The 14178-nt window shown below is 43.8% G+C and overlaps 1 protein-coding gene across 3 annotated transcripts in view; it reads left to right on the top strand.

Moving 5' to 3' along the window:
• LOC130522539 (receptor tyrosine-protein kinase erbB-4-like) overlaps positions 1-6718 on the top strand; it is a 161769-nt gene extending 155051 nt beyond the window's left edge. For all 3 annotated transcript variants that reach the window (XM_057027027.1, XM_057027028.1, XM_057027025.1), the window contains exons 26-27: positions 166-454; positions 1181-6718. In XM_057027027.1, coding sequence (XP_056883007.1) covers positions 166-454; positions 1181-2013 — 1122 coding nt within the window. In that variant the 3' untranslated portion in view covers positions 2014-6718. The remainder of the gene's footprint in view (positions 1-165; positions 455-1180) is intronic.
• The last annotated feature ends 7460 nt before the right edge of the window (positions 6719-14178 follow it).

Raw genomic sequence — 14178 nt, 5'->3', positions numbered from 1 at the left:
TCTTCTCTTGCCTCGGGTACAGTTGGCTCAAAAGCAGTCTTCGATTTTGCCATTTCCCTTTGTCTTTGGTGAAAACACATCATAACATTAAATCAAATGAAACCAGTCAAAGTGAAGTTTTTGCGAACACAAACATTTTACTTTCAACCCAAATTTTTCCCTCAGAACCAGTTCGGCTATCGAGACGGTGGCCCAGTTTCCACAGAGGGCTCTGTGGCAGCGGGCGCTCAAGCCTGTGGCAACCAGGAAGCTACAGGTGGACTCGTCCCACCCCTGGAGGAGCAGCGCAGCAACGGGAACCTGCATAAAAAGAGCAGGAGCCAGTCCGGGGCAGAGGACAGTGGAGGTCAGAGGTACAGCGCTGACCCCACCGTCTTCCTGGGGGACAGGATGTCCAGAGGTGACACCGATGAAGATGGATACATTACACCGATGAAGGATAAGAACTCCTCAGGTATTCAAGTCAAAACAGAGAAAATCGGTTTATTATCTGCAGCCATGATTTTGTGGTATCGGTGCATTTATTGTCGATAAACTGACATTCAGCTTCATCCTTTCCTGTGTGTCCACCTGTCATCATGGCCTCTCGTCATCTCATGGCTCATTCACAGCCTAAATATGATATATTTGTGGATACACCGTCATCAATGTCATTTATTGAAACATCTGCAGAGGTTTTTCTGCAGCTCTGAACATGTTTTTTTTGGGGGGGGCTCTAATCGTGTTTCGCTCCTTTAGTCAGGCCCTCGCGCAGCCTTTTTTTGAGTCTCTTTAAACAACTCGAACTACAACCAAGCCTGCAGTAAAATGCATCTGATGCAATGTAGGAGCAGAAGAGTGTTCAAAATCAATATGTTTGACGCTCCACGAATGCAGCGCTCGAAATCACTGAAGAGGGGTGGTTTGCTGGCATTTTCACCCCCTCAGATTGGATTTCCAATGCCAAAGATTTGTTGGCAGCACGCCTGTCTGGTCCGGAGCGGCTCGCATTATCACCGTTATCATCTCCCATCCGCTCTCCTCATTAGCCATTGATCTATTTCTCTTCGCCTCTTTAAATTCATATTTCATTTGATTTCTCTTTTCTTCATATATTTTCTCAGATCTTTGTAGCTTATCTTTTTCCCCTTCTCTCTGCACTCCTATCCTCCCTCCCTCCCTTTTCTGATCCGTGCTGCAGAATACCTGAATCCGATCGAAGAAAACCCTTTTGTCTCCCGGCGTAAAAACGGTGAGATCCACGCCTTGGATAACCCAGGGTACCACAGCACACCCAACAGTCAGCCCAAAGCAGAGGACGAGTACATCAATGAGCCCCTCTACCTCAACACCTTCCACAGTCCTGCAGAGCTGGGTCTGGAAGCCCTGAGGAGAAATGGTCTGCCCCTGCCAGCCCAACCACCCTCTTCTATGTCAGCAACCCCTTTAGGTTCCCATCTCCCACTGACCATCCAGACCAGCTTGCCCTACTACCCCCTTCCCTCGGCCCAGCCCTCTCCATCTGGTATCAGTTGCCATCATGGCCCACCAACCCACATCCTCCACAGCCACCCCACTATCAAATCTGTAGGACAACCTGCAAATCCATGTGGCAGCGCTGTCAGCCAACCAGGTACTACCGTCCAAGGCCAGGTGTGCCAGTCAGGTTCTCTGTCCACTTCAGCCAACGCCGGGCAGGGCAGCCTGCCCGCCTACCAGAGCCACACCACCGCACACCCAGCGAGCTTGCTGAAACATGGTGGACTGACATCAGGTAAAGTCATCGGGAAGAAGCTGAAGGTCACCTTTGACAATCCGGAATACTGGCAGCACAGCTTGCCTCCCAGATCTTCTAACCAAGCACCCCCTGATGGCACACAGGGTGGTTCCACAAATGCTAAGCTCTTCTACAAGCAGAACGGACACATACGGCCAGTGGTAGCCGAAAACCCCGAATACATGTCGGAGTTTTCCCTGAAGCCTGGTACCATCTTGCCCCCTCCACCCTACCGGCAGCGGAACACTGTGGTTTAGAGCGTTCCATCTGAGAGACCTTCCTAAATCTGACTCTAGCCTCCAGCAAACCCAGACATCTTCTCCGGTTCCACTGTTTTACTCAGAGCAGGGTGTACACGACCAGACCCAGCTGCAGCACTTTCCAACTCATATGCTCTCTGCTGTAGACTGTAAGGACATCAAAAGGCAGTAAAGTGGAGTGAGCGGACCCACTTCAGACCACTTATTCACTTATTTGCTATATTCAGTGTCCCATCAACTTCTTTTTTGTAGATAGTCCGTGCACCCCATCGAGTTCGTGTTAGCCGTACCCGCAGTAGACGCGAGGTGGACCGCAACAAAAACCAACAAGACGGATCCTGCAGCACCAGAACTCACTGCCAACAGCTGCTGTTGTCAGATTCGGAGAAGCTGTTTATTTTGGGTCTGCCGTAAAGGTCTGAGGATGAAGAAAAGCCTTCTGAGGGATCTGACATCAGCAAACAGATGGAGCAAACACAGTCTATTAGATGGCAAGATGTCTTGTTTTGTGAATAAAGAGAGAGCGAAATATGGAGGGGGAAAGACTGAAGGTTTCACCGGGATCGTTGCTTCCTTGAACCCAAAAGATGGAGCGCTGAAAGCTAATCAATCATAGTCGATATTTTGCCTATAGGAATATATTCTACCGCTCTGACTTTTCCATCAAATGTGTGAAGCTCATCTCGTTTTTCACTTTGTGATACTTCGATGGCCAAAAGTGATTACCGGTACTCTTCCCATAATTTGTAACTCAGCCATTTGGAACTTTCCTCGTGAATGTGCGGGAAAAATGCCGTTCTGCTGTTTTTGCTCTGCTGCTCTCTGTTCAGAAAAGCTGATCAAAACCGGCTTTTTTGTGGAAAAATACACTGTAAACATTTTACAAACACTGTTTGCAGTGCTGAGGCAACGGATTTTTATACGCTGTATTTTTCATCTTGGATTGTGAACTTGAATAAGTAACGAGAGCGTTGACATGAGAACAGGAGGGTGTTTGGGGAAAATGCTGTATCTGCTGAATGCCGTAAGTTGATCCGGAAAGCAGCTAAACTGAAAGTGGTAATCACGGCCTTAGACAAGGAGAGCAAGGGAAAGGAATAAAGCTACAGAGAGGAAAGCAAAAGTTTGTCCTTGCCTCCTAATAAAGACCTAAAACAGGGGTGGCGGAACTGAGGGCCACAATCCAACTGGGTTTTCTTCCAGGTCGACAACTCTTTCATCTTGGTCCTCATTTGCCTTGGTGAGAGCCATTTTCTGCCTTGAAAGAAAGAAAATCTGTCTGGATTGCGGCCCCTCCAGGATTGGGTTCTGACAGCCCTGACCCAACAAATGGAAAAAGATAGCACCAGCAGAGCACAGTAAAACCAGATCACATTGTGCGTTTGCATCTGTGTTTGTGTCTTCTGACCATAGCATCCGCCTCATTTGTATGTCACTCAGAGGGACGTTTCCTGCATTAGCACCCTCACTGGTGCTGGACAGCCGGCAGACGTCATCACCTGAACTTTCTGGGTCATGATGTGCGCTGTCTGCATACGGGTCCCTGACTGGAAACAGACTTTTATCCACGTGGGAAAAATGGCCACATTTCCCCACCCTCACCTGTCACATGTAAAGTTGTTTTAAGCACAGAGCTGTTCTGTAATGCAGCATCTCCGTAAACTACTTTTGCATGCATATAAGCTAGCGGCTCTTACCAGCCCCAGATCATCATTGTGTACATGACCACTAGATAGCGCTTATTTGTTAGCATTATTGATATCATTATTGTACCCATGCTTATCCTACAAACAAGTTTTTATCTCCTTGATTTAGTTCTTCATTCCATCTACAGCAACAATCTACAGTTTTAAATCAATGTCAACCAGGATTTCATATGCCACGTCAGAACCAACAAAACCTGAAGTGTCATGTCTCCACATTGCCTTTTTTATGAGGCAGCTCTTGTTGCCTCTTGGTCAAAATAGCTCGGCGGGATCAGGGTGTTGAGACATTTCCTTTTGTTTTTCAGCTCAATTTATGTCAAGAATTATGTCCAGTTTTAATTTAACATATAAACCTCAAGGACTTAAGGTTTACAGCAGCTATATGTAACAGATTTAGTTAAAGCAATCATAAAATGGCCCCGATGTGTCGTGAAGGAACAAAGAAATCACATAATTCTATCACAGGCAACACTAGGATCTGTGTAGGAGATGGCAGGATTTAGCCAAGTTTGACTAACTCAGTTGTAATTAATGTAAGCGCGGACATTTCAACTCTTAACTACAGTTGAAGAGTGCAGTGATACCTCCTAGTTCTAGGTGTTCTTGCTCAATTGGGCAACCTAACTGGCACCCTTCCCTCTGGAGGCGGGGGGGGATACCACGCTCAACACTATTTTGAATGAGATCTAAGTAACAGATTTAGCTGCAAACTTAAATAGAGGTTCTTGAAGAATCTCTGTGTGAAGATGCTGTCATGTGACACACCTGTGTGACACCTGTAGTAGCAAATGAAGCTGATACCGGTCAAGCTGAATGAAATATGGCTAAATCACAAAAGAGTCACAAAACTTGAGTTCTTGTTAATTTTGAAATGTTCATTTTGCTTAGCTGCACAGACCCCCTGCAGTCGGGGAGGAAAAAACCTCAAACTTGGTAATTGAGCATCAAAGCAAATGCTTTTTGGAGATCCTCCACAGATCGTAGTTGAATCAAAAAATTGTGGTTCCTTATCCTTCCTGGGTATTTTCGTCGTTACGTATTGGAACCACGTTGATTTCTCACCGTTTATAGTTGTGTTTCATTATTCTGTCTCATTTTAAGCTATGCTTATATGTAGGATGTTAACACACCTTTAAACACCAAGGTAAGAGCATCCTTATGCCTCGTGTAGCTGAGCTGTGTACGTTTGTCCTCCCTGTGGAGCACTTTGATCAAAGTTGTTGGTAGAAAGAAAGTGTTTCCCCGCTTCGCTACTGAAATATTCAGCATGTTTATCTGATCGTTAACCAGTTCAGAGAAAAGAGAGAGTCTAGGAAGAGTTGAGGAAGAGAACAAGTTCTAGGTAAAGAGAACAAGCTCCAGGTGAAGAGAACATGTCTTTGTTTCCTAGTTCCTTGTGCCATTCGAGCAGGATGTCTAATGCTGCTTTGATGGCTTCATGATTATTTGATGTATGTTTGTAGTATCTTAATTTGATAAAACTGAGACAGCATTTAATATCGGTGTGAAATATTTATAGTGTTTGAGCTTGTTTATACTGGGCAATGTGAGACGCCGCCAAAACTGGGTTTCAGAACTCACTAACAAGATAAGAAAGACCTGGTTTGCTTCCTCTTTGGCCTAAATTTCACTGTAGACCCGAATAGGATACACGAAATGAGACGAGTGGTCTCGCCAGGACTTGAGGACACTTGAGGGTGTGTTGGACACTCAGCGGACATCTGCTTTGAAGTGAACGTTCTTGTGATACCGTCACAGCAAATGAGGAAAAACAGGAATGAAGGCAGGGTCACCGAGTCTGGGTCTGTTGATTCGCTTATTCCTCTCGTCTGGAACGTGTTTCGCCTTAACATTCGCCGGCCTCGCCTGCTGCTATTCCTGTCGGTTCTGAACACTGCGTACATTAGTTCCCAATTGTTGCTGTTTCTGTTAAGTATTTCATCATGGGCACATGAGTTCTGCTGTACTGTGGTATCATACCTTACATCCACCTCTGTGTGGTCCATTCACTCCACAATTAGGTGGCCTAAAGCATCGGAGGTCTCTTTTTTTTTAATGTAATTTAGTAGCACAAGTTGGGAATCAGATGGTTTTGTTCAAACCAGCCCGTGTTTTCTTTTGAATGGAACATTTTCCCCATATTGTGGTGGTTTCTGACCAAAAGCGTCAGTTGTTTTACACGTTCGTCTTTCTCGCTGTAATTCTGGATTGTCGGCCTTTCGATTGCACAAACTATTTCTGCCATTCTGACACATCCGCTCAGTATTAATGTACAGAATCTTGGGGTCTTCTCCAACACAAACTTCAGCAACAAATGTGAATAGTATTTTTATAAAGCACTGAAATGGCCAATAGGGTGAATTTGTCCATAAGGAGACGAGGCTCCACATATGGGTTTCTATGGTGTGCTCTCCAACTGCTGTTTCCTCCCTCCTAAGACAAGTTCTAAAATAGCCGTATGTGTTTGAAGTGTAGCTTTTGGCCGATGGGAGTTTGGTTTTCAAAGTGTGTGAATTGTAAAATCTCTGTTCCTTCTCTGGAGCTCCATCCTCATGCTGTGTCTCAGTTTTGCTGAACCCTGTAGAAGATGGAGTCTGACTGGTGGGCACCAGCGCTGCCAGCCGACCCAGTTACTCATGTTTGGGATCCAACTTTGCCCTCTGTGCTCACTTTTTCAAGGACATACTACTGAGCCAAGTCTAACCTCCTCCTCCTCTTCCTCCTCCCCCCCCCTCTTCTCTGAATGGCTTTCACAGTCATCATGTTTTCCAATCTTTTTTTTTATTTGCATGCTTTTAAGAGGAGACACCACAGAGATGATGTTCCCAATAGCCTGTCCTAAACATCTGCTCTCCATGCTTCTCCCGTGTCTGAGACATTTGAAACCATACCCAAAGGCTTTCTATCATAGAGATACCTTTCCTCATGTTTGTTACATGAATCTGTCAAAAGTATATTTTTAATTTAATATAAATAAAGTTTGATTCAATATTTGCCACGGTCTTTTTTGTTTGGGTTTAGTTTTAATTTTTTGGTCATTTCTTCAATGTTTCCGACCATAAAACAGGACTTGATTGATATGGTAAGCTCTATGGTAAAGTGTGTGATTTTTAACATTTTCTGTTTGGATTTTATTAAAGCTATTTACAGAAAAATTATATTTCCTTGAAGACTAATAAATTAAGCTTAGCTGAGGTAGCTCTCCCTCTGGCCATTTGCTTTGTTCTAGAAACACAGCTAACACTAGCTACATGTACCTTGATCTAAATCAACCTCTAACAACTCACAATATATTCCATATAACAATAGCATAAATAATAAAAAGAAATCCCCCTGTATCATCCTCAAAAAATATGTTACAATTTATCAAATCTTCTCCTGTCTTACTGAGTAATTTGCTTATTTTCTCCTCTGTTAGCGTTCTGGTGGTTACGTTGGTTGCCAAAAAATCAAGCGATTTTAGGAGACTTTAGTGAAAGAAGAGCGACTTTCTTCAAATTTAAGGTTGTTACTCAGCTAAAAATAGAAGTTTTTTTGTTCTTCTTGAAAAGAGAGATGCATTTCTGCAGTCAGTATCGTCCACTGCAGTTTGGCTAAAACAAAAATTCGAGCATATGGCTGCCTGTGTCCAGATGTTTCTGAATGAAAGAAGGAATCAAATACATCAGCTGGACAGAAGCAGAAGTGAAGAGGCTTCACTGTGGGCCACCAAGAGAGGGCAGAGGTCTGAGGAACAGTCTTGCCATCATCTGTTTACAGGTTTGGGTTAAAAAAAGAAAAAGTTTCCTGCTGAAGGAGAAAAGAGCAATTACCGCTGAACAGATGTGAAAGTTATTGCCAGGAAAGATTCCCATCACCAGAGAGGTCCTAAATGTTGACTTATTTTCTGACTTAGTTTCTGTGTCTCTATCATAGAACTCTCACTGGGGAAGCTGCAGACCCCCACTGCTCTCCGGGCCCCCCGATGCCTGTAAATAGAGCAGAAAATGAAAAAGCCTGTTCATTTGCTCACAGCGCTCCCCTTAACAGCTTAATAATAAAGTTTAACAGATGGTGTCTTTAATTAACACGAAGACTCCCGAAGATTCTCTTTGACCTGGCTCCTGAGGAGCGACCTGACAGAAGCTGCGCTGGAAGCGAGGCCTCGCTCGTGCTCGGACACAGCCGCGAGGACCAGCCCTATCAAAAAGGTCCGCAGTGTTCTCCTAGCCTCCTCTCACACAGGCTAATGTGGGGATGAAACACTTTGCTCCCATTTCCCGTCCCTCTGCCCCCCCACCGCAGTTAATCTGCTGTTTACCCAAGTGTTGGTTATGTAAACTGGCAGAGGCACCGTCGTTTGCTATGCAGAGCTCCTCTGCTGCCGCTGCGTTTCCAGGCTTTCATTTCAGTCATTAATAATAGAAAACTGACCAATGGCAGAATATGAGTTTTCTGAAGTCAGTGCTATTAATACTAATAAGGCAATGGGGTGTTTTAAGTAAACACTGTTTATGAGTGGATCTCTTTCCCACCTCTTTCTTCTGCTTTGAAACGTTTATCGACATCCACGATTGCACTTTCAAGCTCGGGCTTATTTAAGGACGTGAACTGTTTTCTGTGATTTTCGCGTTGCTTCTTCTCGGCTGATTCCATTCCTGCTCCTGACCTTTTCAGGATGGATTTGTATGCTAAAAACCACCGTGAGCAGCAGATTTCTGCTTGTGTTTTGTCATCCACCGAAGGCGTGATGGTTCGGGTGTGAAAATGGCCTCTCATCAAACTGAATATTCTGTTCCTGGTTAAATCATCAGCTTGGGTCAAAACAGACGCTTAAAAGAAGGTTCAAACATAAAGTCTTACCAGTCTTCCTCTGCTATCACGAGGGGCTGTTTTGTCCGTAAAAACCACCTAAAGGTTATCTCGTGCTCTGTAACGCAACATGCCGAGACTGTATGTTTGAATTAAATGCCAGCCTGCTGCATTCTGACCTTCCCAGAAGAGCTTTACTCACCTACCAACCCTCAACTAATGACCATTGCTTATTGAATACATTCCACGTGCTTCTCGTGCTGCTAACTTTTTCCCATCATTTGAAAACTGCTTTCTCACGTGGTTACATCCCTAATCATTCACATTCCTGCTAAGCCTCTAAATGCAGCGGCACATCTGGCAGTGAAACATCTCCAAAAAACAGTTGTTTTAATGGATTCACAGTTTTCATCGCGTCGCTCTGAGTTCGTCGTGGTTTAACTTCAGGGGGATACTTACACGTTAATTATGTGGGAAATCTCATTGCATGACATACAATTAAGCCAGGATAATGTCGTTTCTGTAATGTTTTAAGAGTAGATTAGGGATAAAGCATGGTGATTTTCCGATTTTGACTGCACATCATGCTAACAAACGTCGCTAACCAGTGGAGCGACAGTTACAGCCTGCTTAGATACTCCACAAATGCATGGAAGTGTAGTATTTAGGGACTTAGGTCAGATGACCAACAGTGTTCAGGCTGCTTCTGTATCAGATATCATGTTACCAAACTGCCTAATACTGAGCTGCAGCATGTGTTAGCGTGTCATGAGGGAAACTCAATCTCCTCAAAAGGCACTTTTTAGTATTAGTCTGTAAAATCTGCATGATTAAAAAGCTAGTACTTACTAAATAACGTGAAATAGTTTAAATACTTCCATCATGTGGATGCCTCAGCTTGTGACTCAAACCTGATACATTCTCAATATCTCAGTGCCTGAGGGTCAGACCGGATGTCTCAGCCAAAGAAAGACACGGCGTGTCCAATCTGGAGTCTGCCAGCGAGGGCAGTCGGTCCAGTCGGGAGCCAAGGACGACCGCCAAGTGGTGGAGGAGGAAAGAAACAAGTCGAAAGGCAGCAACTTCCCTCTGAGACAAGTATTCCGTCCAACATCGCAGTCCTAAGGTAGCGGAGCGAGAAACCGTGAGTGGGTGAGGGAGAGAAGACTGGATGGAGGTAGAGGTTGGGCACAACAGCCCAAGGCACAAGTGGGGAGGGCAGCCGCTCCAAATCAGCTCTTAGAGGCAGAAAAGAGAGAGGTGCAACAATCCTCAACTGCAGCAGAGAACAATGTCTGTGCACAGATGTGTGGTTTTCTTTGCAGTCAAACAGGAATTCAAAATGATGTAAAGTGTTACTTTGACATATCTAACTGTGCTAATCATGCTAATGAAAGTGCACTCACTCATGAATGATCATTTATAATGTTTAAATAAGGAAGATAATTAAATCAGCGCCCACTGGAGGACAGACGCAGTCACAACACATGCACACACACACACATGCACACATGCACACACACACTCTGTTGTTTTCAGTGCTTTCAGCGTGAGATCCCTGACTTCTGCCTTTATATCCACAGTGACCCCAAAACTCAAAAACGCAGTGGTTTGCAGACAGAGATGGAGAGTTCTAATTTCCACAGGGCCTCCAAAGTCTCTCCATCCCTGTAAACTCAATCTCCTCCTTCACACAAACCTTTTTCAGAATTGCAACCTCAATGAACAAACACAGGCGCACATCCACACACAGAGCAACATCTCTGTGGAGAAGGTATCCATTTCTGAAAATCCAGAACTTTTAGATACATGAATCCATAAGATCAAACTCTGGTTTTGCACCAGTACCTCCCGGTTTTGTCAGATGAACACGGACAATTACATTTCAAAGCCCCCAGATGGTTGAGACCGATGAGATTTATGTGGAATGAATCACATAATGCTCCTTTACCATGGTCTGCTGGGCTCTGGTCAAGCCTTGAATGAGGGCCTGGAGGGTTTTTGTGAAAGTCCTTCCATTTGTGCTCATGTCAGCATTAACGGATTCATACTGCAAGGAGCAGAAAATAGGGTAGCTTGTAACCGCAAAGATTCATGAGCCGGCTAAACTTTGATGCTTCTCTGACGATCCACAGCCCTTATTTATTTGAGCCATTTCCTGACGGTAGCAGCCCAAGTTTCTGACACCCCAAGCTTGCTCTGGAACTCTCTTTTTTCCCACTCAGGCGAGCCGCTGTCTCACAGGAATAAACCACCCTGTCTTTTAAAAAATAGATATTTTTATTGAACTGGAAGCAGGAACCAGACAACACAAGAAACAAAGGTTAAAAAAATACTGAGCTGATTAGCAAACAAGTAAATGTGAATGAAAAACCAATCACACGTTTAACACATGGACGATGCCAGTGAGACAGTTTCTCATACCCAGGCCAGGTCAACGGGACCAGATCTCATCCTTTGGGAGGCATTAAAGCCGAAATAATCAAAGTATATATCCCAAGTTTGGAAAATAAGAAAAGTTTTAAAAGAAAGGTTTAGTGTTACAGAAAAGGCTTCGAATGGAATGACAGTGATTAAAGGCGGTTGAGTCTCCAGAAGCAAATCACTGTCACAGGATGCATTCTGCATTTGAAGATTGGTTGTTGTAAAATTGTATCGCAAAAGTGCAGATTATAAAGACAGATTAAGAAAAAAAGAGCCAGTAGCCAAATGACATTTATAACAAAATCTCGACACGTCTGGGTACATTCTGTGTCGGGCCTCTGGGTTAAAACTAAAAAGAGCCTTTGAATGATAACTTAGCGACCTGTATAATGATATGATAAATCCTTGTGCTGGCCTATTAGATCATTGCATGCTTCCACAACAGTGGGATAGAAATAAGCCGGCCCTTTCCTTCAGACCTTGTCTGAGTTGTCTACTTAAAGACAGGAGCGCTTTTTGGTAAAGAGTTTAAGATCAGTATTCATACCGATAAGAGAAATGGCCAGACCGCCAGCAAATGTTCTCAGATTAGATCAAATAAAGATCCTTACTTGTACGAATCTAAAGAAATAAATATTGGTCAGCCCAAACCTTATTTTACTTGCTCAAATGTAGAAAGTGAGCCCCCATGGACCAAATCTCCAACCACTTTAATGCCTTTATAGCCTGCAAGGCCAGTTTGAAGGCTTGGAGCACAGTCAAGGGCATCATGGATTGGGGGTCAACAATTAAAAACAGTTATTTTATCCTTCTAATTTCCAGACTTTATGCCAGAAGTTAACCATGTTTCGTAAAATTATATTATCCTTTAACAGCATTCCCGCTTTCCCGGGCAAGTTATAAAGTAGATTGAGCAGAGGAATCCCATCTTATGAAGCTGATTCCCAACTGAGCCAGTCGTATATAGAAACCATTCCGAAATTAATTTAAACCGTGCAGTCCACAGATACGATGAAAAAGAAGGCCGTGGTATCCGTCCAAGGTCATGATGCAATGCTTAAGAGGCAACCAAAGTTTAGCTTAGCTCTTTAAAGCAGGGGAATATTTTTATATTAAAAACTAAAACCTTGTGGAGCCTATCGAAAAGGTGGTGAGATGTGAGGCTCTACCCTCGATGCACTATAAAGAGACACAGGATCACTTTCAGAATAGATAATTTTGTATCCAGAGAAAGAGCCATAATTAGTGATTAACTTTAATAGATTGGGAATAAAGTGACTTAGAGAATTTAAGAAAAGTGTCATCAGTGGAATTTTATGCTCCCAGTTGTTCAGAAAAATATCTTCGATGTTTGTATCTTGTCTGCTGGCCGCAGCTGGAGGTTCCACAGCTAGTGCAAATTAAAGTGAGCAGCATTGTCTGCTCCCCTGTTCAATGCTGAAGTATTTAGCCCTAAAGCCTTACGGCCCAAAGCGGTGATGTGTACAAAATCTGAATCCATTTAACATTTTTGCAAATAGAGTCGATACGGCGATTCTAGCTGGTCAAAAGCATTCTGTGCCTCCAGCAAAATGACCACAGCTTCCGCACTGTAGAGGGGACGCTGGATATGTTCCAGCAAACATTATGAGCAGGAAACCCATCTTTTATAAGGCCAAACTGATCAATCGCAATAACAGAGAGGAGGACCTTCTCCAGACAGGAAGCGAGGACTTTTGCAATGATCCTCATATCACGGTTTAAAACAGACACAACCCTGTACCGAGAGCATTCCTTCCACAGGTGGCTTCCCATTTTTCCATGCCAAAGATATATTATCTTCCATTGAGGAGGGAGGGAGTGAGGGAGGGTCCCCGACTTCCCCGATTGCTACATTTAGAATGAGGTAAGTAGAGCATTTTTCTTATATATATAAAATTCACAACCAAATCCCTGCTGTATATACCCTGCATGATGTCACTTGGTGTTATTGGTTTAGATAAAGTAGTAATATCTGAAATATACTTTCAAGTCAACCTCCATGTAGGATTTCATAGTGTCCCAGAGGAGACCTGCACACCAGGACACCAGGTATCGACCAGGCCAATTTCACAGCATGTTTCAGACGATGTGTTTTCCACTGGAAGTGATTTATCAATCCTGGAATTTGTCATTGCCTCCAATCGCTGTGTTTTCACAGATCCAATCAGCCAATAAGTAAAATGCATGAGAGAAGAAATCATTTGAATGTGCAGTGGAAAATAAATAGTCAAAAATGAGAAACACTGATCATGAAGACGAGGCCTCAGCATTAAACATCTACCTCACCTCTCAGAAATTAATTCTACATCCACTGGGGGCAGGTGCCTGATTATTAAGATGTGAACACCTTCCTGGTTGAGGATGAACCAAACACCTGGCCAGCCCAGTCACGCCTCAGCTTCATATGTTCATCAGATGGACATGGGATTTTTTTAAATGTAGTTATTTTTTAATTAACTGAACAGGGTTGTGTCTACCGGCCACATTCCAGCTGCAAACATTCAATGTCGGACAACAAAAGGACTTAAGATTTTGGTCTGTCACAGACATTTAGAGACGCAAACTAAAAAAAACTCTTCCCAAACTCTCCCAAACCTTAAATGAGGAAGACCCATCAGCTGCTGTCATGCAGCACCTCTAAAGCAAAAGTAACATACTCAGAGAGGAGATAACAGGTAGAGTGAGAATATGAACACGGAAATAAACACCTGCAAGCGTAGAAGATGCACAACTGTAAAGCAAGGGTACGGTCTTCTCCAAAACAAGCTCAGTGGACAGTCAGTGTCCCAGAGTAAAACTTGAAGAAATGCTAGCTGCAGGGAAAACCCTCCCCAGGAGGGAGTTAAGCAATCTCTCCTGCCCATTGCACCTAATCCTGAGGGTAGTCAGGTTTGTGATTCTTCTCACTTTGAACTGCTCTTTCACCTGGTAGAATTCCTGTTGCTTATTTCGTACTGCTGCAGAAAAATCCTTTAATATCATGATCAGGGATGCACTTTCAGCTTACTCAACGTCCGATAGCTTAGCTCCACAGATAGCTGCGGGGGTCCTCTTGGCTCAAAATGTTGCCTTCAGCTTGAGTGACGCGCGTGTACAGGGTTGTGATTTTGTTTGCGCAGGCATCAAGCCGTTTCAACACTGGGTCAATCTATTTGTCGAAGGAGGCTTCCACGCCTGGTGTCATCGACCATATTTGCAGAGTTGCCCGAAAACAGCGGAT

Source organism: Takifugu flavidus, chromosome 3, assembly GCF_003711565.1.
Source record: "Takifugu flavidus isolate HTHZ2018 chromosome 3, ASM371156v2, whole genome shotgun sequence".
Lineage (NCBI taxonomy): Eukaryota > Metazoa > Chordata > Actinopteri > Tetraodontiformes > Tetraodontidae > Takifugu > Takifugu flavidus.
The sequence above is the reverse complement of the archived record's forward strand: the minus strand, read 5'-3'. Positions and strand labels throughout refer to the sequence as shown.